Here is a 20,573-nt window from a genome sequence, read left to right as displayed (position 1 = left end):
CCTTGAGCCTCTGGGTGTGGTGTGATATAGACACAATAAATAAATAAAATTATCGCCACCCTGTAGACACCTATGCCCAGATGTTGCTGTACTACAGCTCCCATCCCTAACCATTGGGCTCTGCTGGCTGGGAGTGATGGGAGTTGGAGTCCAACAACACCTACAGGACACAACATGGGCTAGCTCCGATCCAGGATATCCCTGTGTTTGCGTTTGCAGAACGATTTCTCTACAAGATACTTTTTCCGGATCAGTCTCTTGTATTCCAGGTGTGATTAAAGTGAGCTTTAAAACAAGAAAAGGAAATAATGAAAAGGTTTCGGTAAACATGCTGGTGGAAAACCTGCAATATGGTTGGACTCCAACTCCTGCGATTCCATAAGGACATAGGAAGACATTTGTCGATCAGTGCAATGGCATCCTGGTCTCTCAGAGGCCAACCAGGTGCCTATGGAAAACCTACAGACGGGACTGAGCCCCAAAGCCCAAAAGCTTCCAGCACCTGGTATGCAGAACCATTGCTACCTCTGACCATGGAGGCAGACCACAGCCATCATGGCTAGTAGCTGTCCTTCCTGTAATCTGTCCTGAATCTGTAAAGTGAGAATCACAGCATTCTAGAGTTGGAAGGGACCCTGAGGATCATCTAGTCCAACCACCCCCTGCAATGCAGGATTATACAGCTGTCCCATATGGGGATCAAGCCGGCCACCTTGGTGGTATCAGCACCAAACTCTAACCAACTGAGCTATCCAGGACCAAGTTTTTCTTTGTTCACTTTCTTTTGTTTATTATTTATTTCATAGAATTTATATATTGTAGGGGGGACGACACCTCATAACGCTTTACATTAAAAATAAAAATATCACCGTAATTATTATTTTTTAAACAACCGTAATGTAAAACATACAGAAAAGTTAAAGCCACAATAGAATAAAGCACATTAGCTTCTTCTGCATCTGTCTTATTTCCTGTCCATGGTCAGGATGGGCGCTGTAACCCAACACTCTCTCAAGGGCCAGATGTTTCCCTGATCTAAGAAAACCCCACCCCCGTTTGATCGCTTTTGCCTCAATTTCATGTATATAGGGGCCGGGCTGCCTTGTTCCTTTCCTGCTTTTATGCCATGTCCCACCCGGACTCTTAGGGGTTAAACTGATAGAGAGAGGCGTTTCCTAGACGGGCACTCTCCCCCACCCCCAAGGTGTGCTCAATTCTTTTTCCTGTTTCTCCTTGGCCAGGTGGGAGAGGCTCTTCTCTCTCCGTTCCGCTTACTTTTTCCTCTCTTTTTTTTGCCTTCTCAAATTTTTGGCCATTTTGGATTGCAACATCCGAGGGGCTGCAAGGGATCCTGCAAGTGGAATAATAGTAATAAAAAAAAAGGTGAGCGAAGAGGGGATTGTTTTGGGGAGAAAAGTTGTGAATTGGGAAGGAAAAGGCAGAGAAGTGTCTTCTGGAGGGAAGTCTAAGCAAAAGACGGTTGTTTAATGCGGAGCCAAGTGTGGTTCAGTGGTTAAGGGACTGAGCTACAACTGGGGCAGGCGGGGAACCTGGGTTCAAATCGTCACCCAGCCACGACGCTGCCTTGGTGAACTTGGGACACTATCTCAACCTAACCTTCCTTGTTAGCTTTTTTTATTAAAAAATATGGATGTGGAAGTGATTGGTCGTATGCTGATTTGAACTTCCTGGATGAAATGTGAGATAACTGTAGAATAAGGATCCCAATCTCCTGCAAGTGTGTGCCACGTAATTTTCGTTCCGCACATTAGATTCATAGAACTGTTGGAAGGGACTCCAAGGGTCATCTAGTCCAACCCCCTTGCAACGCAGAATTCAAACCTAAATAACCCAGACAAGTGGCCATCCAACCTCCACAACAACTACAGAAATGTACATCAGGCAGAACTTTAAAGCTTGCAGGAAAAAAAAGAAAAAGGAATTTTTCCAGGGTGGTCAGGGAAATAAACACTCCAAATAAGTACATCCGCAACTCGCATCCGGGACCAGGTGGCTGAGAAACCCACTGCAGCAGGAGAAGAGGGTTGCCCATGGCTCTTTGACATCAAAGCCAAGAATGGGCTATCTTAGAGCCATACTGGATCAGGCCAATAGCCCATCTAGTTCAGCATCTTGTTCTCGCTGTGGCCAAGCAGGCGCCCAGATAGAATACCCACAAGCAGAATCTGAGCAGGAGAGCCCTGTCCTCTCCTGTGGTTTCCAGCAGCTAGAATTCAGAAGCATCTCTGCCTCCCAAGTGTGGAGGCGGAGCAATAGCCATCCTGGCTAGTAGCCCTTGAGAGCGTTTTCCTCCTTGAATCTGTCCACTCCTCTTTTAAAGCTGTCCAAGTTGGTGGGCATTACTGCCTCCTGTGGCAGTGAGTTCCATAGTTTATGCAATGGCAAAGAATCAATATCAGGCAGGTTCCTTCACTGAACTGTTTTAAGTGCCTTATAAATACCTACTTTGTTTAAGCAAGTCCACTCAGGCGTGTAACCTTATTGCATATATATATATATATACACACACACACACACACACACACACACACACACACACACAGTGGTACCTTGGGTTAAGAACTTATTTTGTTCTGGAGGTCCTTTCTTAACCTGAAACTGTTCTTAACCTGAAGCACCACTTTAGCTAATGGTGCTGCCCTCCGCCACACAATTACTGTTCTCATCCTGAAGCAAAGTTATTCACCCGAGGTACTATTTCTGGGTTAGCGGAGTCTAACCAGAAGCGTCTGTAAACTGAAGTGTCTGTAACCCGAGGTACTGCTGTATGTTTGAAAACATATACATATGAAAACAAATATATCCCATGCTCCGATTCATGGGAAGGGACCTTCTGGGCCAATGTCCAATTTCCAACACGATTACGTTCTATTGATTCAGACCTTTGGTCCATCTGGTCTACCCCAGGTCTACGCCTGCAGGTGTCCCCAGATGCTGCTGGATTCTAAATCCCATCCTCTGATCACTGTCCAGACCAGCTGGTGCTCATGGGCATTGGAGTCCCAACAACTTCTGGGAGCTCACAGCTCCTCCACTTCTGATCACAATGATTTTTGTCTGTTCTTGGAGTCAGCTTCACTCTTATCAGTTCAGCAAATTTCCCACTTGCCTTGTTTACTCCTCTCCCACTCTGCTTTGCTCCCTCCATGTTTTTGCTTTCTGGGATGGGTCATTGAACTCTGAGAATGCTTCTTGCTTGCCTGCAGGGAGGATAGAGAAGGGTGTGTGTGTGTGTGTGTGTGTAAATTTATCTTGCTGTACAAAGGTAAAAATTTTGCTCATTGCTTTGCTCATGTTTGCCTCTGGTCCCACCCACCTCTGACATGTGGCTCAGAAGGGAATGCAGCCTTCAGAATCCCCACCTCTGCACTAATTTCCTGGTTCAGAAGGAGTATGTGCCAATGACTGCAGTAATGGGAGAGGGTGGGGGGCTGTTGCCCTGCCTCTTGGGTCATCTAATCCAACTGCATGCAAAGCATTTTCCTGAACTACTAAGCTGTGGCCTTTTCCCGCAGATGTGCAATGCTTGTGCACAGTTTACGCCTCTTCCCTTGAGGCCACGGGTGGGGGAATCGGTGCCACTCCAGACATGGTTGGGTTATTTCTATTTACTTAACAAAATTGACATGCCTTTTGACTGAAAAAACACCTCGAAGCCATTTACAAAAATATACATACTATACTGTATGTCTGTAGAATGTATATCATTGGTCGTCCTGGCTGAGGGTGTGGAACATGGACAGGGGTTTTTATTTTTTGTATTTTTTAACTGCAAGTTTTAAAACCATAAAGGCTGGTAATAATAATAATAATAATAATAATAATAATAATAATAATAATAATAATCCCCGTGATGGGGTGAGCTCCTGTTGCTCAGTCCCAGCTCCTGCCAACCTAGCAGTTCGAAAGCACATCAAAGTGCAGGTAGATAAATAGGTACCGCTCCGGCGGGAAGGTAAACGGCGTTTCCGTGCGCTGCTCTGGTTCGCCAAAAGCAGCTTAGTCATGCTGGCCACATGACCCAGAAGCTGTATGCTGGCTCCCTCGGCCAGTAATGCGAGATGAGTGCTGCAACCCCAGAGTCGTCCGCAACTGGACCTAACGGTCAGGGGTCCCTTTACCTTTACCTTCATACATACAACAGGAGGGCTGCAACCCCGCCCCCATCTCTGATGTAACCAAACAGAGGAGTTTCCTCAGTTCACAAGTATTGATGGTTGTTTGCTTTTCATTCTCCGTTCTGCAGCCAGAATAAGAATGGAAGACAAGAACTTGACAGGATCCTTCCAAAAGAAGAGATTTGAGGCAGGAGGGGAAGACCCCCAGGTTACCCCCATTGGGGCCTTGAGAGAGTTTCAGGCAGGGGCAACCCTGCGACAAATTAAGCCAGAGCCGGAGGAGCAGTGCTGGGATGCCCAATGGCAGCAGTTCCTGAAGACGATGAAGAGCCCTCAGTCAGGCTGGAGAACTCCGCAGATATCCAAGTTCACACCAGAGGAGGATTTGAAGGACTCCCAGGCCTCGGGGAAGACCGTCGCCATGGGCAACCAGTGGCCTACAAGGGAGTGTGTGGCCCAAGCCCTGCCAGGCCTCCCGGGAGAAGTCCAGGAGGCCCATCAAACTCTGGACCTTTCCGTGAAAGTGAAGGAAGAGGTTCCGGAGAAGCAAGCTCTCAGCTTGGAGATGCGCTGCCTACGCTTCCGCCATTTTGGCTACCGGGAGGCCGAAAGGCCCTGGGAGGTCTTGAGGCAGCTCTGGGAGCTCTGCTGTCAGTGGCTGACACCTGAGAGGCACAGCAAGGAGCAGATCCTAGAGCTGGTGACCCTGGAGCAGTTCCTGACCATCCTGCCCCTGGAGATGCAGTGCTGGGTTCGGGAGCGCAACCCGGAGACTTGTGCCCAGGCTTTGGCCCTGGCGGACGAGTTCTTGCTGAGGCTGCAAGAGGCGGAGCAAGTGGGGAAAAAGGTCTGAGATATTTTTGTAATTTCATAAAATGTTGTACTCCAGGTCATGAACCTATGTCGGTCGTGTCCATTGACGTCAATGGGTCTACTCTGAGTAAGGCTAACATTGGCCGCCACCCAAGGTTTCCCCCTGAGCCTGCTGACACCTCCGTCTTCTGTGTGGACGGTGCCATTTAACTTGCATAAGCGACTTCATCTCACCGGCTGCGTCTCTCTTCCTGTTTCAGCTCCCGGAGCCTTTTCATATAGTGACTGTTAAGTCCCCCAAATCAGAGGAGGATCCCTCAGATGCTGTGGAGCTTCTTTTCCCTGCGGAGGTGGCCCGGGACAATGAGGAAATTGCCAGGTTGCTGGGTGAGGATCCCCGTGTCCAAATCTCATGGTTGGGTGGCCTCTGTGGGGATGATTCCTGTGCTGGCATTGGAACTGCCTTTGCCGTCCTGGTGCCCTCCACATGTGGGACTACAGCTCCCATGGTGTGCAGGCCAGGATAATAGTAGTAGTAATAATAGTACAGTGGTGCCTCGCTAGACGAAAAGAATTCGTTCCGCGATTCTCTTCGTCTAGCGGTTTTTTCGTCTTGCGAAGCAAGCCCATTGACAGCTTAGCGGATTAGCGCTACAGCTGTCAAGCGGCTTCCAGCGATCAGCTGTTAAGCGGCTTATCAGCGGAACAGCTGATAAGCGGCTTAGCGGCTTAAGAAAAGGGCGAAAAAAGCGAAAAAAACCCGCGGGGGGATGCAAGATTTTTTTCGTCTTGCGAAGCAACCCCATAGGGAAATTCATTTTGTGAAGCGCCTCCAAAACGGAAAACCCTTTTGTCTAGCGGGTTTTTCGTCTTGCGAGGTGTTCGTCTTGCGGGGCACCACTGTAATAGTAATAATAATAATAATAATAATAATTTATTTATACCCGTCCCATCTGGCTGGGCTTCCCCAGCCACTCTGGGTGGCTTCCCACAAAATATTAAAATACATCAAACGTTAAAAGCTTCCCTAAACAGGGCTTCCTTCAAATTAGGGGGGGAGTAGTGCTCCAGCAGACGGGGAAACGTGCGACCCTCCGCATGTTGCTGGGTGCCAAGGGTGCTGCCAGTGAATGTACCCAGCAGAGAGTTATTTCTTTATTGTCCAAGCTGACACTTATAGTAGTTTCCATGGCTCAAAAAAAAACCACACACACCAGCCTAGTGTCTAGACAGCTATTCCTAGACCTGTGCTTTATGGAGCAGTTGCAACAACAAGAGACCACAATACCTCCACCAGTTTATGTACCATTTCCTGATAGGCTTTCACACATGTACCTGGAGACTTCCTCAGTTAGCAGAGCCAGTGATCAGACATGATGGGAATTGTAGTCTGGCCATGTCTTGAGGCCCACATGCTCCCCAGCGCTGCCACAGAGTAAGACGTGTGGTCTCCCAAAGGTCTGTCTTTGACCCTGTGCTTTTAAACTAGATTATAAACAACCTGAAGTTTGCGAGGAGCCTTGACGTTTGGCCAGGTTTGCCCGTGGTACCAAATTATGGAGGGTGGTAAATATGGAAAAGTTGTGATGAGCCCCAAAAAGATCTCTCCAAAGTGGGCGAACGGCCAATGAAATGGCAAGTGCTGTTTGGTGTAAGTATGAAAGTGATGCATGTCGGGGCAAGAAATCCTAGCTTCACATATGTGCTGAGTGGTCTGAGATTCTAGATACAGTGGTACCTTGGGTTACATACGCTTCAGGTTACAGATGCTTCAGGTTACAGACTCCGCTAACCCAGAAATAGTGCTTCAGGTTAAGAACTTTGCTTCAGGATGAGAACAGAAATCGGGCTCCGGCGGCACGGCGGCAGCAGGAGGCCCCATTAGCTAAAGTGGTACTTCAGGTTAAGAACAGTTTCAAGGTTAAGTACGGACCTCCGGAACGAATTAAGCACTTAACCCGAGGTACCACTGTACTGAACAAGAGAAGGATTTTGGGTTCATTTTGTGGATAAATCGATGAAGGTGTCCATCCAGTTTGCAACAGCTTTGAAAAAATGCAAATCCCATGTTGGGCAATCATTGGGAAGTGAGCAGATGTAAAACTGCCAGACTTATTAGAAACCTATAGTGCAACCATACTTTGAATACTGTGTATAGTTCTGATTCTCAGAAAATATATTGTAGAACTAGAAATTATCATCATTTTTTAATTTATTACCTGGCCTTCACCAGCAGGTCCCAGGGCTAGTTACCACTATTTAAACTTCAAAATGAATAAAAGTTAAATATTACCATCAAAGGAATAGGGTCAGCTCTGAAAGCACATGTCTTGGGGTGTCAGAGGGCAGGGTAAAAATTCAACATTCTCCCCACAGATTCCTCAGATTGTTCTTTACCCCACAGGCAATGCAGAAACAAAGGCAAAGGAGGGAGATCTTCCATTGCAAAGATCGAAGCAAGCAGAATTCAACTCAATACCTTTGGGGAAAGCCAGAGACGACTTGCTCCATCATGACAATCGAGGCTGGCTTTTGACTCACCAGGGACTAGAAACATTCCAGCAGTCAGTGCCTCGTGAGGAAGTGGACACCATCGTATGTGACAGCCCTGTGAAACAGGGACTCACTGAGAGTGAAAGAAGAAATATGTGCGTGGACTGTGAAAATCTGTGCCATAGCTTCAACTTTCCCCAGAGTCAGAGGATGCAGATGGGAGAGGACCCTGACCACTGCAGTCTGTGCGGGAAAGCCTTGAGGAGCGGCCCCTCCCTCGCTGCACGCAAGGGGGCTTTCGCGGGAGAGAAACCGTACCGGTGCTCTGAGTGCGGGAAGAGCTTTGGCTGGAAATCGTCGCTCACTTCACACAAAAGGATCCACACGGGGGAGAAGCCATACAGGTGCTCCGAGTGCGGGAAGAGCTTTGGGATCAGCTCCCAGCTGGTGAGGCACAAGAGAATCCACACAGGTGAGAGAAACTTTCCCATTGCCCCGACTGCGCTAAGAGCTTCAGCCAGGTAGCCTCTCTCTCCTGACACACGGGAAAACCACCACGGGGGGGGGGGGGGAATGATCTGAAATATCATAGCTTGAATTGGTTTTATTGTGGATTGTTTTATTTGATGTGTTGTAAAGCGCTTTGAGGCTTTTTCTTTAAAATATAAAGCGGTATAGAAATGAAATGAATAATAAGGATAATTTCATTGCCAAAAGTAAAAAATGGCACCTCGGCATTCCATTGTGGCGACCGTAGCCTAGGTTTAAGGTGCCATTTAGCAATTAACTGATAGATATCTGAGTTTTTAATCCTGCCATGGAAGGATGTCATCAGCAGGGCTTCCTCTCCCACTAATAAGGCTGAAGGAGGCTGAAGCACAAGATGGCGGTTGTGGAGCCTTGGTTTCCAGTATTTTCTCTTGATTATAATTATATCTTCACTCCCCTCACCCTGAAAGAAATCCAGTTAACCGCTCCACCTGTTTCTTTGTTAGATCATTTGGTTGCAATGCCGTCGCACAAGAAGAGGAAGATAGATTTGGAGTGCCGCATTTTCAATAAGAAATGGACACAAGACTATTTCTTTGTGGAGCTGAAAGGCATGCCCGTGTGCCTCATTTGTGGTGAGGCCCTCTCCATCCTGAAGAAGGCCAACCTGCAGAGGCACTACAGGACGAAGCACATCCAGTATGAGGAGTTCCAAGGGCAGCTGCGCGAGGAGAGGGTCAAGGCGCTGAAAATGGACCTGCACGCCCAGCAAGGCATCGCCCCAGAACCAAGGAAGGAAATGGACAGCGTGGAGCAAGCCAGCTTCGTGGTGAGCGAGCTGGTCTCCAAAAAGCTTCGCCCGCTCTCCAGAGGCGAGCTGGTGAAGGAGTGCATTGTGGCCACCGCTGCTCTCTTGGCCCCAGAGAAGCTGAAGCTCTTTGAGAGCGTGAGCTTCTCTCGCAGGAGGGGGCCAGCTCACAGCAAGAACTCGACTCGGGGAATGGAGGGGTCTCTGGCAAGGGATCCCCGGGGCCCCCGATTACCAGAGGTGAACTTGGAAAGCCAGCTGCTAGCGGCCACATTGTTGATGCCGCCAGGCAAAAGTGAGCTTGAAAAAGAAACACAGCCACAAGTGTCACACTGAAAAGCTGCTGTGTTGAATGTTTATCATTATTTTATATACATTCACGTCTTTATTTTTTTCTTAAGTTCTTCATCATCAGAATTTTATCATTTGTACGCCACCCATCTAACTGCGTTGCCCTACTACTCTGGGTGGCTTCCAACAAAATATTAGAAACACAAGAGCCCTCAAACAGTTAAACCTTCAGCTATGAAGTTATATAATTTTTACTTTTTTATCTTGCAGATTATAGAAGATGGTTCTGGAATTGGTTGGCTCCGCCTAACACTTCCTCCTGCTCTGCCAAGCAATGGGCATCAATCCCCACTGCTTCTGTTTGGACCCCACTCCCCACAAAATAGATTTTTCCAATGGGTCACTGGCCTTTCATTTAACAAATAACGAAAGGTTCCCCACAGCAGAGTGTTTAAGTGTAAGCTGGTGCCAAAGGTTCCTTTTTTTCCATTTTTTCTTCTGTGAAAAAGGTTCCTTTTTATTCCTTTTTTTCTTCTGTGACTGACCTTCAAGAAAGCGACCTGGTGGTGAGGCAGGGATTGGGTGATCTTTCCTCTTCGAGGCACAGTTTGTTCCTTTGTATGTTCAAACATGAAAAGTAAAAGTGGGCCAGCACGACAAAATGGTTACAGAATATTTACCTGGCGAAAGGCTGGCATCCTGTGGCCCCTTCAGATGTTGTTAGATTTCAACTCGCGTCTTCCCTGGCCATTGGCCATCCTGGCTGGGACTCATGGGAGCTGGAGTCCAATGATCTCTGAAGGACCACAGGTTTCCTTGCGTCTAGGTCCACAAATGCTGGGGACAATTCAAATCCCTCCCCAGTCGTGAAGCTGATTGGGTGACTTAAAGCTGGTCACCATCTTTATGTGAAACCTCCCTCACAGGGTTGCTGTGTGCGTGAAAGCAATATATCTTGCAGCGGCCTTGATGAGGGAAGTGTGGAACAGAAATGTACTTCCTAGGTAAAAAGACAGGAAATAGTTCTGAATCTGATTGGGAAAAAAGCATTCCTTGTCTCCATATAGCATATAGCAGGGCTGCGGCCCATGTGTTGTTGAACTCCAGTTGAAGTCCCAGCATCTGGTTCCTCAGCCCTCTGCACTCTCTCTCTGGAAACCTCCAGCTGCCAGGTGACAGGAACCAGCCAATGCCTTATAGTTCAGAAACAGACTGCCAGGAACTGGGACTGCAAGTTGCCAATCTGGGAAACTTAGGCATAGGCGCCGACTCCATGGGGCCTGAGGGGGCCCGAGCCCCCTCAAAAATTCGTTTGGGGGGGCTCTGCCCCCCAAATAATTTAAGAAAATTATTAGTTATATTATGCTTTGTAAAATCACAAAATTATGTTGGTATTTTTTATTTTCCTTGTTTGACGATAGTTACCTTTTAAAATACATTCAGTAATGAGTTAAAACAAAGCCACTCCCAATCTAGAGAGGGGGTGGGGTTGCGGGCTCTCGACCCATCAACAATCTCGTGGGGCTGGCGTCAGACCCGCGAGAAGCGGGGATTCCCCCTAGCTCATTAATATTCACCGCCCACGGCGGCAGCCAATCGGCTGCCGCAAAGGGCAGGCCCTCACAGGTTCACTTAAGGTTGGGGCAGCCCGGGGCTCGCCCCTTTCGTTCCCCCAGCAGCAGCAGTTTGGAGGTCTTGGGCCCCCCCAATATTTTTTATAAGTCGGTATGGGCCCCCCAATATTTTTTATAAGTCGGCGCCCCTGAACTTAGGCAAGCATCAACATATTCGGTTTCCATGCTTATGAATGTTGATTTGGATCAGATCGTCTGAGGTGTGGAAATATTAGGGAAAATATCTGCTTGACACCACCTTGGGATAGTTTTGACAGCAATTAGGGGAACTGGGAATATTTCTAGGTCCATCAGGGTTGATGGACCAGCAAATAGCTAGAGAGGATTAAGGTGTGTGTTGGTGGGGTGGGGGTGGAATTAGGCCTTGCTTCTTGTGTGGCAGATGAGATTCCATAGTTCTTAAGGGTGAAGGTTTGCTGCCTGTCAAAATGATGCTTGAGCCTTTTTTTTTTCCTTTCAAAAAACCAAAACAAAACAACCCAAACATGGCAGCTGGTCTAGTCAAGCAGGAAAATATAAGGTTCATTTGTGAAGTTACCTGTTTAGCTCCGAGCTTTGTTTACACCTGTCCTTTTTAGCAAACAAATCCACATAATTGTTGGTGGCTGTCAATGTTCTTGTCAAATAGAACTAATTAAAAGTTTTTACTGTTAAAAAAAGTTGTGAAAAATACTTTCAGCTGAAGTTGCAAACACACTGATCCTGATCCCTGTACAGTCGTACCTTGGTTCTCGAATTTAATCCGTTCTGGGAGTCCGTTGGATTCCTGGAACCGTACGAGAACCAAGGCGCGGCTTCCGATTGACTGCAGGAGCTTCCTGCACTCAATCAGAAGCTGTGTCGGACATTCGTCTTCCAAAACGTTCGAGTTGCAAGGCGTTTGACATTCAAGGTATGGCTGTATTACATATGCACTACAGTTGGGTTGAAACAGTTCTCTTTACACTTACCTGATTTGCACTTAATAATTTATAATAATAATTTATTATTTATACCCCGCCCAGCCACTCTGGGCAGCTTCCAACAAAATATTAAAATACAATAGTCTGTTAAACATTAAAAGCATCCTAAACAGGGCTGCCCTCAGATGTCTTCTAAAAGTCTGTTAGTTGTTTTTCTCTTTGACATCTGGTGGGAGGGTGTTCCACAGGGCGGGTGCCACTACCGAGAAGGCCCTCTGCCTGGTTCCCTGTAACTTGGCTTCTCACAGGGAGGGAATCACCAGAATGCCCTCAGCGTGGACCTCAGTGTTTGGGCAGAACAATGGGGGTGGAGATGCTCCTTGAGGTATACTGGATCGAGGCCGTTTAGGGCTTCCTAAAGGTCAGCACCAACACTTTGAATTGTGCTCAGAAACGTACTGGGAGCCAATGTAGATCTTTCAAGACTGGTGTTATGTGGTGCCAAGGGTGAAGAAATTCATACCTGGGGGGGCCAATTGCACATGTGGTCTATGGTCCTCAGAATCCACCCCACCCCCTTCCATGGCTCTGCTTCGCACCTTAGCCAGCCGGGATGTCCCTTTAAACTCCTGACAATGCCTCCTCCTCGCCTGGATGGAGGGGAGAGAGTTGTGTGTGCATTTGTATCTCAGATATATCCTTCCCATACAAGGCAAAACTGTTCAAACTATGGCACTACATCTTTTTTTGCTTTAAAAAGAAAGCATTGAAAGAAGGGTTGTTTTTAAAATTTATTGCTTTATTTTTCACAACTTAATGCAAAGAAAAGAACTTCCCCTTTTTCCAGCCAGTGTGGTGTAGTGGTTAAGAGTGGTAGTCTTGTAATGTGGTGAACCAGGTTTGTGTCCCCGCTCCTCCACATGCAGCTGCTGGGTGACCTTGGGCTAGTCACACTTCTCTGGAGTCTCTCAGCCTCACTCAACTCACAGAGTACAGTGGTTACATACGCTTCAGGTTACAGACTCCGCTAACCCAGAAATAGTACCTCGGGTTAAGAACTTTGCTTCAGGATGAGAACATAAATCGTGTGGTGGCGGCACAGTAGCAGCGGGAGGCCCCATTAGCCAAAGTGGTGCTTCAGGTTAAGAACAGTTTCAGGTTAAGAACAGACCTCTGGAACAAATTAAGTACATAACCAGAGGTACCACTGTATTTAACAACAAGTACTTGAAAGACCAAACCACGATGTAGCCGTGCTCTTTTCCATCCCTTTCCAAGAATTGCAACAATCTGTTCCTCCAATTGGTTCTCCCTTCACTGCAGCCAACTGAAGGCAACCAACTATGCCCTGGGGGCCCGATCTTTCTCACTGCCAATGAAAATGAATGAATAGAAGGAGAACCTATGCATGTGTCACCGACACAAAAACTTTGGATATGCACTCTGTAAAATAATGAAAGTTTACTTCCCCCCCCTCTATCCCCACTTCTCAACTCCCCAACCTTATATTGTATGCAACATTATAGTCTGTCTGTGTGTGAATTTTGATGATATCCAAAGTAACAGAGTAGCTTATAGCTAAGAAGCAAAATAGCTGTTCTAGGTGATAGTTCCTTTTTACAGACTACAATGTCCAGACTCTTGGTATTCAAAAGAACCTTACTTTCATAAACATATAACTGAGAAAAATACATTTACAATCTCATGCTTACTCAAACACGGGCATGTTCTCACTTGAATTGTCTTACAGTTTCTTACAAAAGGTTTTTACTTTCACCTCAGCAGTAATTCTGTTTTTGAACTTTTGAGCAGTAATTTTGATCAGCATTTAGTGATCTTCCACTGTTTCACTTCAGACAGATCACACTGACACACAATAGTATCCTGAGACATCTCTCTCAGCAGCACTTCTCCCTCATGCACAGAGAGAGAAAAGAACAGAAAAGCAGTTAAAAACAACAGTTACTGGAATAACAGTCTCAACAGAATGGAATGCCTCCCTCATGTGACTAACACACATGAGGGCTACTGTCAAAGGAAACTCCATCTTAAAACATTCTCATTTATGGAAATTAAACCATCATCCTTAGTACTTTCCCCAGACTTAGAGAAACCAGCGAGCCTTAAAACTAGGAGAGCAAAAAGCTCAAAGACAGAGGGCACGTAGCGGCACCCATAGAAAAGATGATTATGATGATAGCTCCATTGATGTCAGTGAGCTTATTCTGAATAAAACAATCCATTGCTTTGTAGACCTCAGATCTCCAGAGGAGGAAATAAGGGGATTTGTGTCAGGGAACAGCTTCCAAACCCTGCTGCCAATGCATTCTCCTCCTAGCTACACTTGCTATTCACAGTTCATTGTCTTCTGGATCAGTGCCTTAATCCTTTGTAGATTCTGTATATCACAGAATAACCATTGAGGTGTCCCCAGATGTTGGTGTCCAGTTCCCATCAGCTTCAGCCAGCAGGGCAGATAGTCAAGGAAGATAGAAACTCTAATCTGGACCTCACCACCTGGACTCTGCTGCCCTATATCCTTCCCATTGAAACAACCGTGAAAATAAATTTTGGACGCTATAGATTTAGCCTGGTCTGGTGCATGCAATGTCTTTTGTTTTGCAGCTGCATGATTTGTGCTTGTATTGTGGTGGCCATTGGCTATAAACAATAAAATTTATAGATACAGTAGATTGAACTGCAAAAAATAAGTAATAAAATAATAAAATGATTATTATTTTTTTGGTCCTCACTCCCAAATGGTGTGTGTGTTTTTGCTTAAATTGGGGGTGGGGGTTGAGAAGTATGAAGGCGAAAACTGCTTCCCTCCTCTGCTAAATGGATGCAGGAGACCAGAGGCAGTGAATGAAAAAGCAGGGAAAGACAAACCCTCCAAGTGCCACTATTTTCCAGGGATGTCCCTGATTTAGAGAAGCCGTCCTGGTTTCTGATTTGATCCCAGAATGTCCCGCTTCTCCTTAGGGTCTCCCTATTTTCATTGAAGAAATGCTGGAGGGAATGGAGTTATCCGACCCCCGGGCATCTGACAAGGCAATCCTGTATAGGAAAGTTTTTTAGGAAGGAAGTCTAAACAGAGTTAAATTTGAGAAAATTAGGTTAAGATTGTATATTCGTGTTGAAAAATTAATAAAAATTATTTTTAAAAAAAGGAAAGTTTTTTTAATGTTTAATGTTTTATTATGTTTTTATACATGTTGGAAACTTCCCAGAGTGGCTGGGGCAACGTAATAAGATGTGTGGTGTATAAATAGTAAAATTATAGTTATGGAATGGGATGTCCCTATTTTCATCAGTTTGCGTCGGTTGCTGGAGCTAAGTGATTGTATGATCCCAACCAGCAGAGCTGGGAACTGGACTGCCTCCTCCAGCTACACATTCGAGCTGCAGGCATAGCTGTCAACCTTCCCCTTTTTTTTGCCGGAAATTCCCTTATTCCAGTGCCATTTCCCGCTGCTATCCCGGATTGTTAGATATCCTGTAGACTGTCCCCGGGACAGGTGAGGCTGCCGATCCCTTATTTTCGAGTCAGCTGATCCCTTATTTTCAAATCTGAAAGTTGACAGCTATGGCTGCAGGGTGGCATCGTCCCAGCTTTCTGAAAATATTTACTGATGAGGAAACCAGTGACTGCACATCGGATCACAGGGAGACTTATTTGTGCAACATTCTGGATGGCATATAAGATGCCAGATAGATTCCAATGATACAATAAATTTTGAGGGACAGCGCAAGGGGGCGCATCCAGCCTCGCAGCCTCCCAGGGCCCAACCCACAGCCAGCGAGCTCCGATGCTCAGAGAGGCAGGAAACGGGGCCAGCCAGGGGGACTCGAGAGCGGCTGCACTTTCCTGTCCCCGCCGAGGAGAGCGGAGGAGCAGCGGCCCCGTGGCCTGGCGAGTTTCCCCGGAGAGGAGCCGGATTCCGCTTCAGGGACGGAGCGAGGAGTCCGAGGTGCGGGAGGCGGGGGGGGGGGAGGAGGGGGAGAGCAGGTGGCCCTGGCAGGATCAGGCCCCGAGTGGAGTCAGAGGCTGCAGGCCGCCCCCCCCCAACCGGGCAGGAAGGGGAAGGGGCGCAGCTGAGGGGCAGGGCATCTGCAGGAGGGCACAGGGGCAAACATCTCTGGCTCAGGCTGGCACGGACCCTGCCGGAGACCCTGGGGAGCTGCTCCCTTCAGTCCTGAGCTCAAGGGGCAGAATGAGGGGTCCAAGGCAGCTGCTGCTTCGCGATAGACGATGAACTCATTGCTAATTCAGCAGGGTCTTCTTGTGCTCTTATTTCTCCTCCAGCCCAGCACTGGGATTGGAAGGTCTAAACATGCTGATTGTGTTTGCAAGACTTGTATGTATGCTAGAGGCCATGTCTGGTGAGTGTGTGCAGCACCTCTGGCGTGTCTGCATGTGACTTTATGGTCTGCATTACTTTTCTGTGTGTACATGCATGTGCATACATTGGCCTCAAAGCTCACTGGAATGTGGCCTCCAGAATCAATGCAGCTTTAAGCCCATAAATGTTTCGTTCCTCCTGCTCTATAGGAAAGAACAATCAAATCTGAGACTATCAGGTGGAGAGAACTCCTGGATCTACAGAGTTAATGTTCTCAAGATCCTATGGACACAAACGGCAATGAGATTTCCCTTTAATTGCTTTGAGATTTTTTTCCCTTAAAAATATGAAGCAGTATAGAAATGAAATGAGTAATAATCTGAACATGAATAAAACCTTAAGACTCTCCCACTTATTTACACACAGACACAAGAGGCCAGCTTTGATAGCTTGGGGAAAGGTCAGATGCGTTCTCCAGGGAATAAATCTATCAGCTATTTTATTAGCCTTGACAGATCAACAGAACCTCCATGAGTAGGCACAGTGTACCTTGATTTGGGGAAGGCAAAAGAAGCCATTTCCTTGCTAAATGAATCGGATAGACATCATTGCCACAAGATGCGGTGATGGTGGTGGCAAAGAGAGCTTTAGAAGGCGATCTGACCAATTCACGAAGGAGGGCGATAGGTTTATCAATGGCACTGGCAGAGGAAGGGGGGGCAGGAGTAGTGGCCAGCAAAGGGTGTCAGGGGGCTGCAGAGTGAGAGGGGCACCTCCCTGCTGCACTTTCCCCCCTGCCTCGCCTTCTCTCTCCACCGGTGGGAGAGCGTGAGCTTGTGCCTGTGCTGCCGCCCCCGGAACCCACTCATCACCCTTTCATCCCCCACAGGGAGGCAGAAGCAAGCGAGAGGGAAGGACAGTCAGTGGGTTTTTGAAGTTGGTTTTAGTGATGTGAGGACTGGCAATAGAGGGAATGATCATCATGATATATTTTCTTTAAAAGATGAATTGTCCAAAAGCATGTTTCCAATAATAATAATAACAGTCAATGGGTTTTTGAAGTTGGTTTTTGTGTTTTAACCTTCCCTGGTGTTTTGCCTTGTGCAGCAGAGTGATGTGAAAATGGAGGAACAGGGACCAAAGAGGAAAAGACTGGAGCCCAAAGGAAAAGAATCTTCTGCGGACCAACTTGGGACCATCAGGGATCTTCTGCCTCAGGAAGATGTACGTCAAATTAAGCAGGAGGCAGAGGAGGAGCAGCCGCAGCAGCAGCACTGGGAAGCCCAGTGGCAGGATTTCCTGAAGACGATGCACCCCCCTCGTTCACGGTGGGAAACCCCACAGGCTCCCAGTCCTCCCCTCTCTGGAGATGGTGTCCTCCCGGCCTCCTTCAGGGGAGCTGCGGATGCCAGTCGGTGGCCCAGTGGGAGAGCAGGGGGGACAGACCAGACCCTGCCAGACCGGAGTGGGGAGGCACACGAGGAAGGAGGGGAGCAGATTTCCTCTGTGAAAGTGAAGGAGGAGATCCTGGACGAGGAGGAAGAAGACGCCAACCTGAGGTCGGAGATGGAGCGGCAGAGCTTCCGGCGGTTCTGCTACCAGGAGGCCGAGGGGCCCCGAGAGGCCTGGCTTCGGCTCCAGGAACTTTGCTCCCGGTGGCTGAAGCCAGAGAGGCGCACCAAGGAAGAGATGGTGGAGCTGCTGGTTCTGGAGCAGTTCCTGACCATCCTGCCTGCGGAAATGCAGAGCTGGGTCAAGGGAGGCAGGCCAGAGACCTGCGCCCAGGTGGCTGTAGCGGTGATGTTTCCATATACTGACAAGAATGATACATTCCACCAGCATCAAAACACAATAAATGCATGCACCTTCCCAGTTTGGTGGGGTTAAGGGACAAAGGACCAGTTATCATGATATACAATTCCTGTGGCTGGAGGCTCTGCACTTAGGATTGGGCATATAAAGTCCAAGATAACTGTGTAAACTTGCCAATCTTACAGACTGGGGTTGTTTGTGTGAGTGAGTGAGTGAGTGAGTGAGTGAGTGAGATAATAATTTTAGCATCCCTGTGTAATGGCTTGGTTCTCCCGCACAGACATGAGATAACTCCAGTAGTGATTATCTCAAACTCATAAATCACTGTGGAGCTCAGTCTTCGGCCTGTTCATCCCAGCTTGCAGTTGCCGAGTCCTCCAGCAAAGAAGGCCCCACTTTCGCTTTCTTTTCCCCTCTTCTCGCAGATTCTCTCGAGCCTACGATTTTTTGGACAGGCTCTTTTGGGGGCTCTGTGTCAGAGCTAAAAATGGAGATAACGGTCTGTGCCCCCCCCCCGCCGGCACCCCCTCTTCCTGCTCTTTGTTCTTTGCTCCTGCTGCAGCTTGGCTGCTCCTCCCCTGCTTCACATTCCAACTGAATCACATCTCTTGCGTTCTCAGGCTCTGTCAGCGAAGGCACAAGAGGTTTGAGATTCACGGAGCTGACACCCTGTAATTTTGTCCGTCCCTAAGCTTCCATGGAGATACTGTGGTACAACCTTGGTGCAAATTTCAAAATAAGTACACAAAGCCAACAAAGAGACTCAGAGGTTTATAGTGGCACCAGCTTTCCTGGTCAAGAGTCCACTTTGTCAGACTGCAGCCCACAAAAGCTTAGGCCATAATACATTTATCAGCCTTTAATTTTTTTCCAATAATATTCAAATTTTAAAAGGTTACAAAAAAGAACACAGTATACAAAAACAAAACATATCCAAGAAAAAAAAAGAAAAATAGCAAAAGCAGCTAAAAAAGAAAAAAGATACAATCCAAAAAAAATCAAAAGAACAAGTTAAACCTTAATATAACTCCCTTTCTTAACTCATCTCCTTGACCTCCTCACACCTCCCCTCTTTGTATTCTAATTCATATAGATATTTCAGCAAATCCTTCATCTTATTTTTATCCTTATATCTTACCTTAATATACTGTAATTTTCCATTCTTTCTTTCACCAATTAACCATCCACTTTTACTTTATTTAATCTTATTTCTCATTAAAACTTATATATCTGAACTTATTCTTTAGACGTTTCCCCGAGGGTCAAAAAAAATATTCCATTCCACGATTTTCCCATCTCTCATTAAAAGAAAAAAAAAAAAACCGCCCAAGGTCCCAGCTCACAGAGGACCAAGGCCAGGTCGTTGTTATATACAAAAGTCTTTATCGAAGTTCAGTTTCCATTTCAAAGCCGTAGCGCGCAGCTCTACGTCTTAAACCCTAGACCGCCGAAGTTCCGTCTGAATCTCCTCCCCCCTGACACCAGTTTAAGACTCTAGCCCTGCTCCACCTCTTCCTCTGCTCTCTCCTCCTCTGGGTCCTCCTGTCCGCTGGGGCATTCCCCTTTCTGGACTCTTCTGACGCTGAGTCCCCTGACTCCTCCCCCTGCCTCCGGCGGGCTTTAGGACCCAGTTCCCAATCCTCGTTCCCTGCTGTCCCGCGCACCTGTACATTTGAACTTGGCTCTCTCGCCAAGCCAGTGACCTTCCTCCTGACGGTTACACTGCTTCTGTCACTGCTTCCCTCTTCCGGGATGCTAGCTGGACCTGACCTCCCCTCCATTGCCTGACTCTTCGATGGAGGCGTGGTCAGCCCTGACTCATCTTCTCTCCCTGCTGGGGGAGACGCTAGCCCCGATACCTGGGACTCTTCCCCCCCGCTACGCTCTGGTGGGGAAGCTGGTCCTGATCTCCAACTGCTGCTCTGGGAGTCCCCGCTGGCCCCTTGCTTCTGGAGTGTCCCCCTTGGGACCCCCCTTGCCCTGGCCACCGGCGCCCCCTTCTGTGAATCTTCCGATTCGCTGGAGAGGCTCATGGAATCTCTCGGGCCACTGTCATCTTCTCCTACGCTGCCCTCAGATTCTTCCCCTTCGCTCTCCATTCGCTCTCTTCCCTGTGCTTCTGCTCCTGAGCCCCTGACAGATAATATATACAGTGGTGCCTCGCAAGACGAAATTAATCCGTTCCGCAAGTTTTTTCGTCTTGCGAGTTTTTCGTCTTGCGAAGCACGGTTTCCCATAGGAATGCATTGAAAATCAATTAATGCGTTCCTATGGAAACCGCCTTCAGACCAGGTACGGGGACAGTCTGTCCCCCGACCTCTTCTGAAGGCTGGGGGGGGAGGGCTTTTCTTCCCACCCCCAGCATTTTAAAAAACCCCGGGACAGCAGAGGACTTCTCCGCTGTCCCAGGGTTTTTTAAAATGCTGGCGGGCGGCAACACTGCCACCCACCAGCATTTTAAGATCGCCCCGGACAGCGGAGAAGTCCTCCACTGTCCCGGGGTTTTTTAAAATGCTGGTGGGCGGCAGCGCTGCTTTTAAAGCCCCCGGGAAGGCAGGCGGGGGGGAGCAAAGACTTTCGCCCCCCGCCAGCCTTCAGAAGAGGTCCAGGACCTCTTCTGAAGGCCAGCGGGGGGTGAAAGTATTTGCTCCCCCCCGCCTGCCTTCAGAAGCCGTCCAGGATAGCAGGAAGGCCGCCGCCGGCCTTCCAGGACCTCTTCTGAAGGCCGGAGGGGGGGGAAGGCTTTGCTCCCCACCGCCAACATTTAAAAGAGGTCCCCGGAGATTTCCCTATGGGCTTTCTTCTTGCGAAGCAAGCCCATAGGGAAATTCGTCTTGCGAAGCGCCTCG

General features: G+C 47.8%; 2 protein-coding genes and 1 long non-coding RNA gene across 5 annotated transcripts in view; 2 read left to right on the top strand and 1 right to left on the bottom strand.

The window, feature by feature from the left end:
* The first annotated feature begins 1,228 nt into the window (after positions 1–1,228).
* Positions 1,229–20,573, top strand: part of LOC310837401 (uncharacterized protein) — a 24,069-nt gene continuing 4,724 nt past the window's right edge. Inside the window, exons 1-7 of one of the 3 annotated variants that reach the window (XR_014560527.1) lie at positions 1,229–1,383; positions 4,268–4,986; positions 5,213–5,339; positions 7,357–7,917; positions 8,441–8,763; positions 9,304–10,289; positions 10,806–11,326. Coding sequence is in view for 1 of the 3 variants with exons in the window: in XM_083723956.1 (XP_083580082.1) it covers positions 4,279–4,986; positions 5,213–5,339; positions 7,357–7,917; positions 8,441–9,078 (2,034 nt within the window). In the remaining 2 variants the exon portion in view is untranslated. Of the gene's footprint in view, positions 1,384–4,267; positions 4,987–5,212; positions 5,340–7,356; positions 7,918–8,440; positions 10,290–10,805; positions 11,327–20,573 lie in introns of those variants that run through there. The other 2 variants (XR_014560526.1, XM_083723956.1) reach the window with 2 other exon arrangements.
* The window catches only part of LOC310838196, a 27,659-nt gene continuing 19,433 nt past the window's right edge, over positions 12,348–20,573 (bottom strand). The window contains exon 2 of the long non-coding RNA XR_014560786.1: positions 12,348–12,838. This is a non-coding gene — a long non-coding RNA (uncharacterized lncRNA). The remainder of the gene's footprint in view (positions 12,839–20,573) is intronic.
* Positions 15,364–18,322, top strand: LOC310839508 (uncharacterized protein; the record flags this gene model as incomplete). Its single annotated transcript, XM_083728146.1, has 3 exons — positions 15,364–15,540; positions 17,020–17,709; positions 18,287–18,322. The coding sequence occupies exons 1-3, from the start codon at positions 15,379–15,381 to the stop codon at positions 18,320–18,322; spliced, it is 888 nt and encodes a 295-aa protein (XP_083584272.1). The 5' UTR covers positions 15,364–15,378.

The sequence above is a fragment of the Podarcis gaigeae genome (genome assembly GCF_964106915.1).
Source record: "Podarcis gaigeae genome assembly, chromosome: 2".
NCBI classification, from domain to species: domain Eukaryota; kingdom Metazoa; phylum Chordata; class Lepidosauria; order Squamata; family Lacertidae; genus Podarcis; species Podarcis gaigeae.
This window is presented reverse-complemented; position numbering and strand designations above follow the sequence as displayed.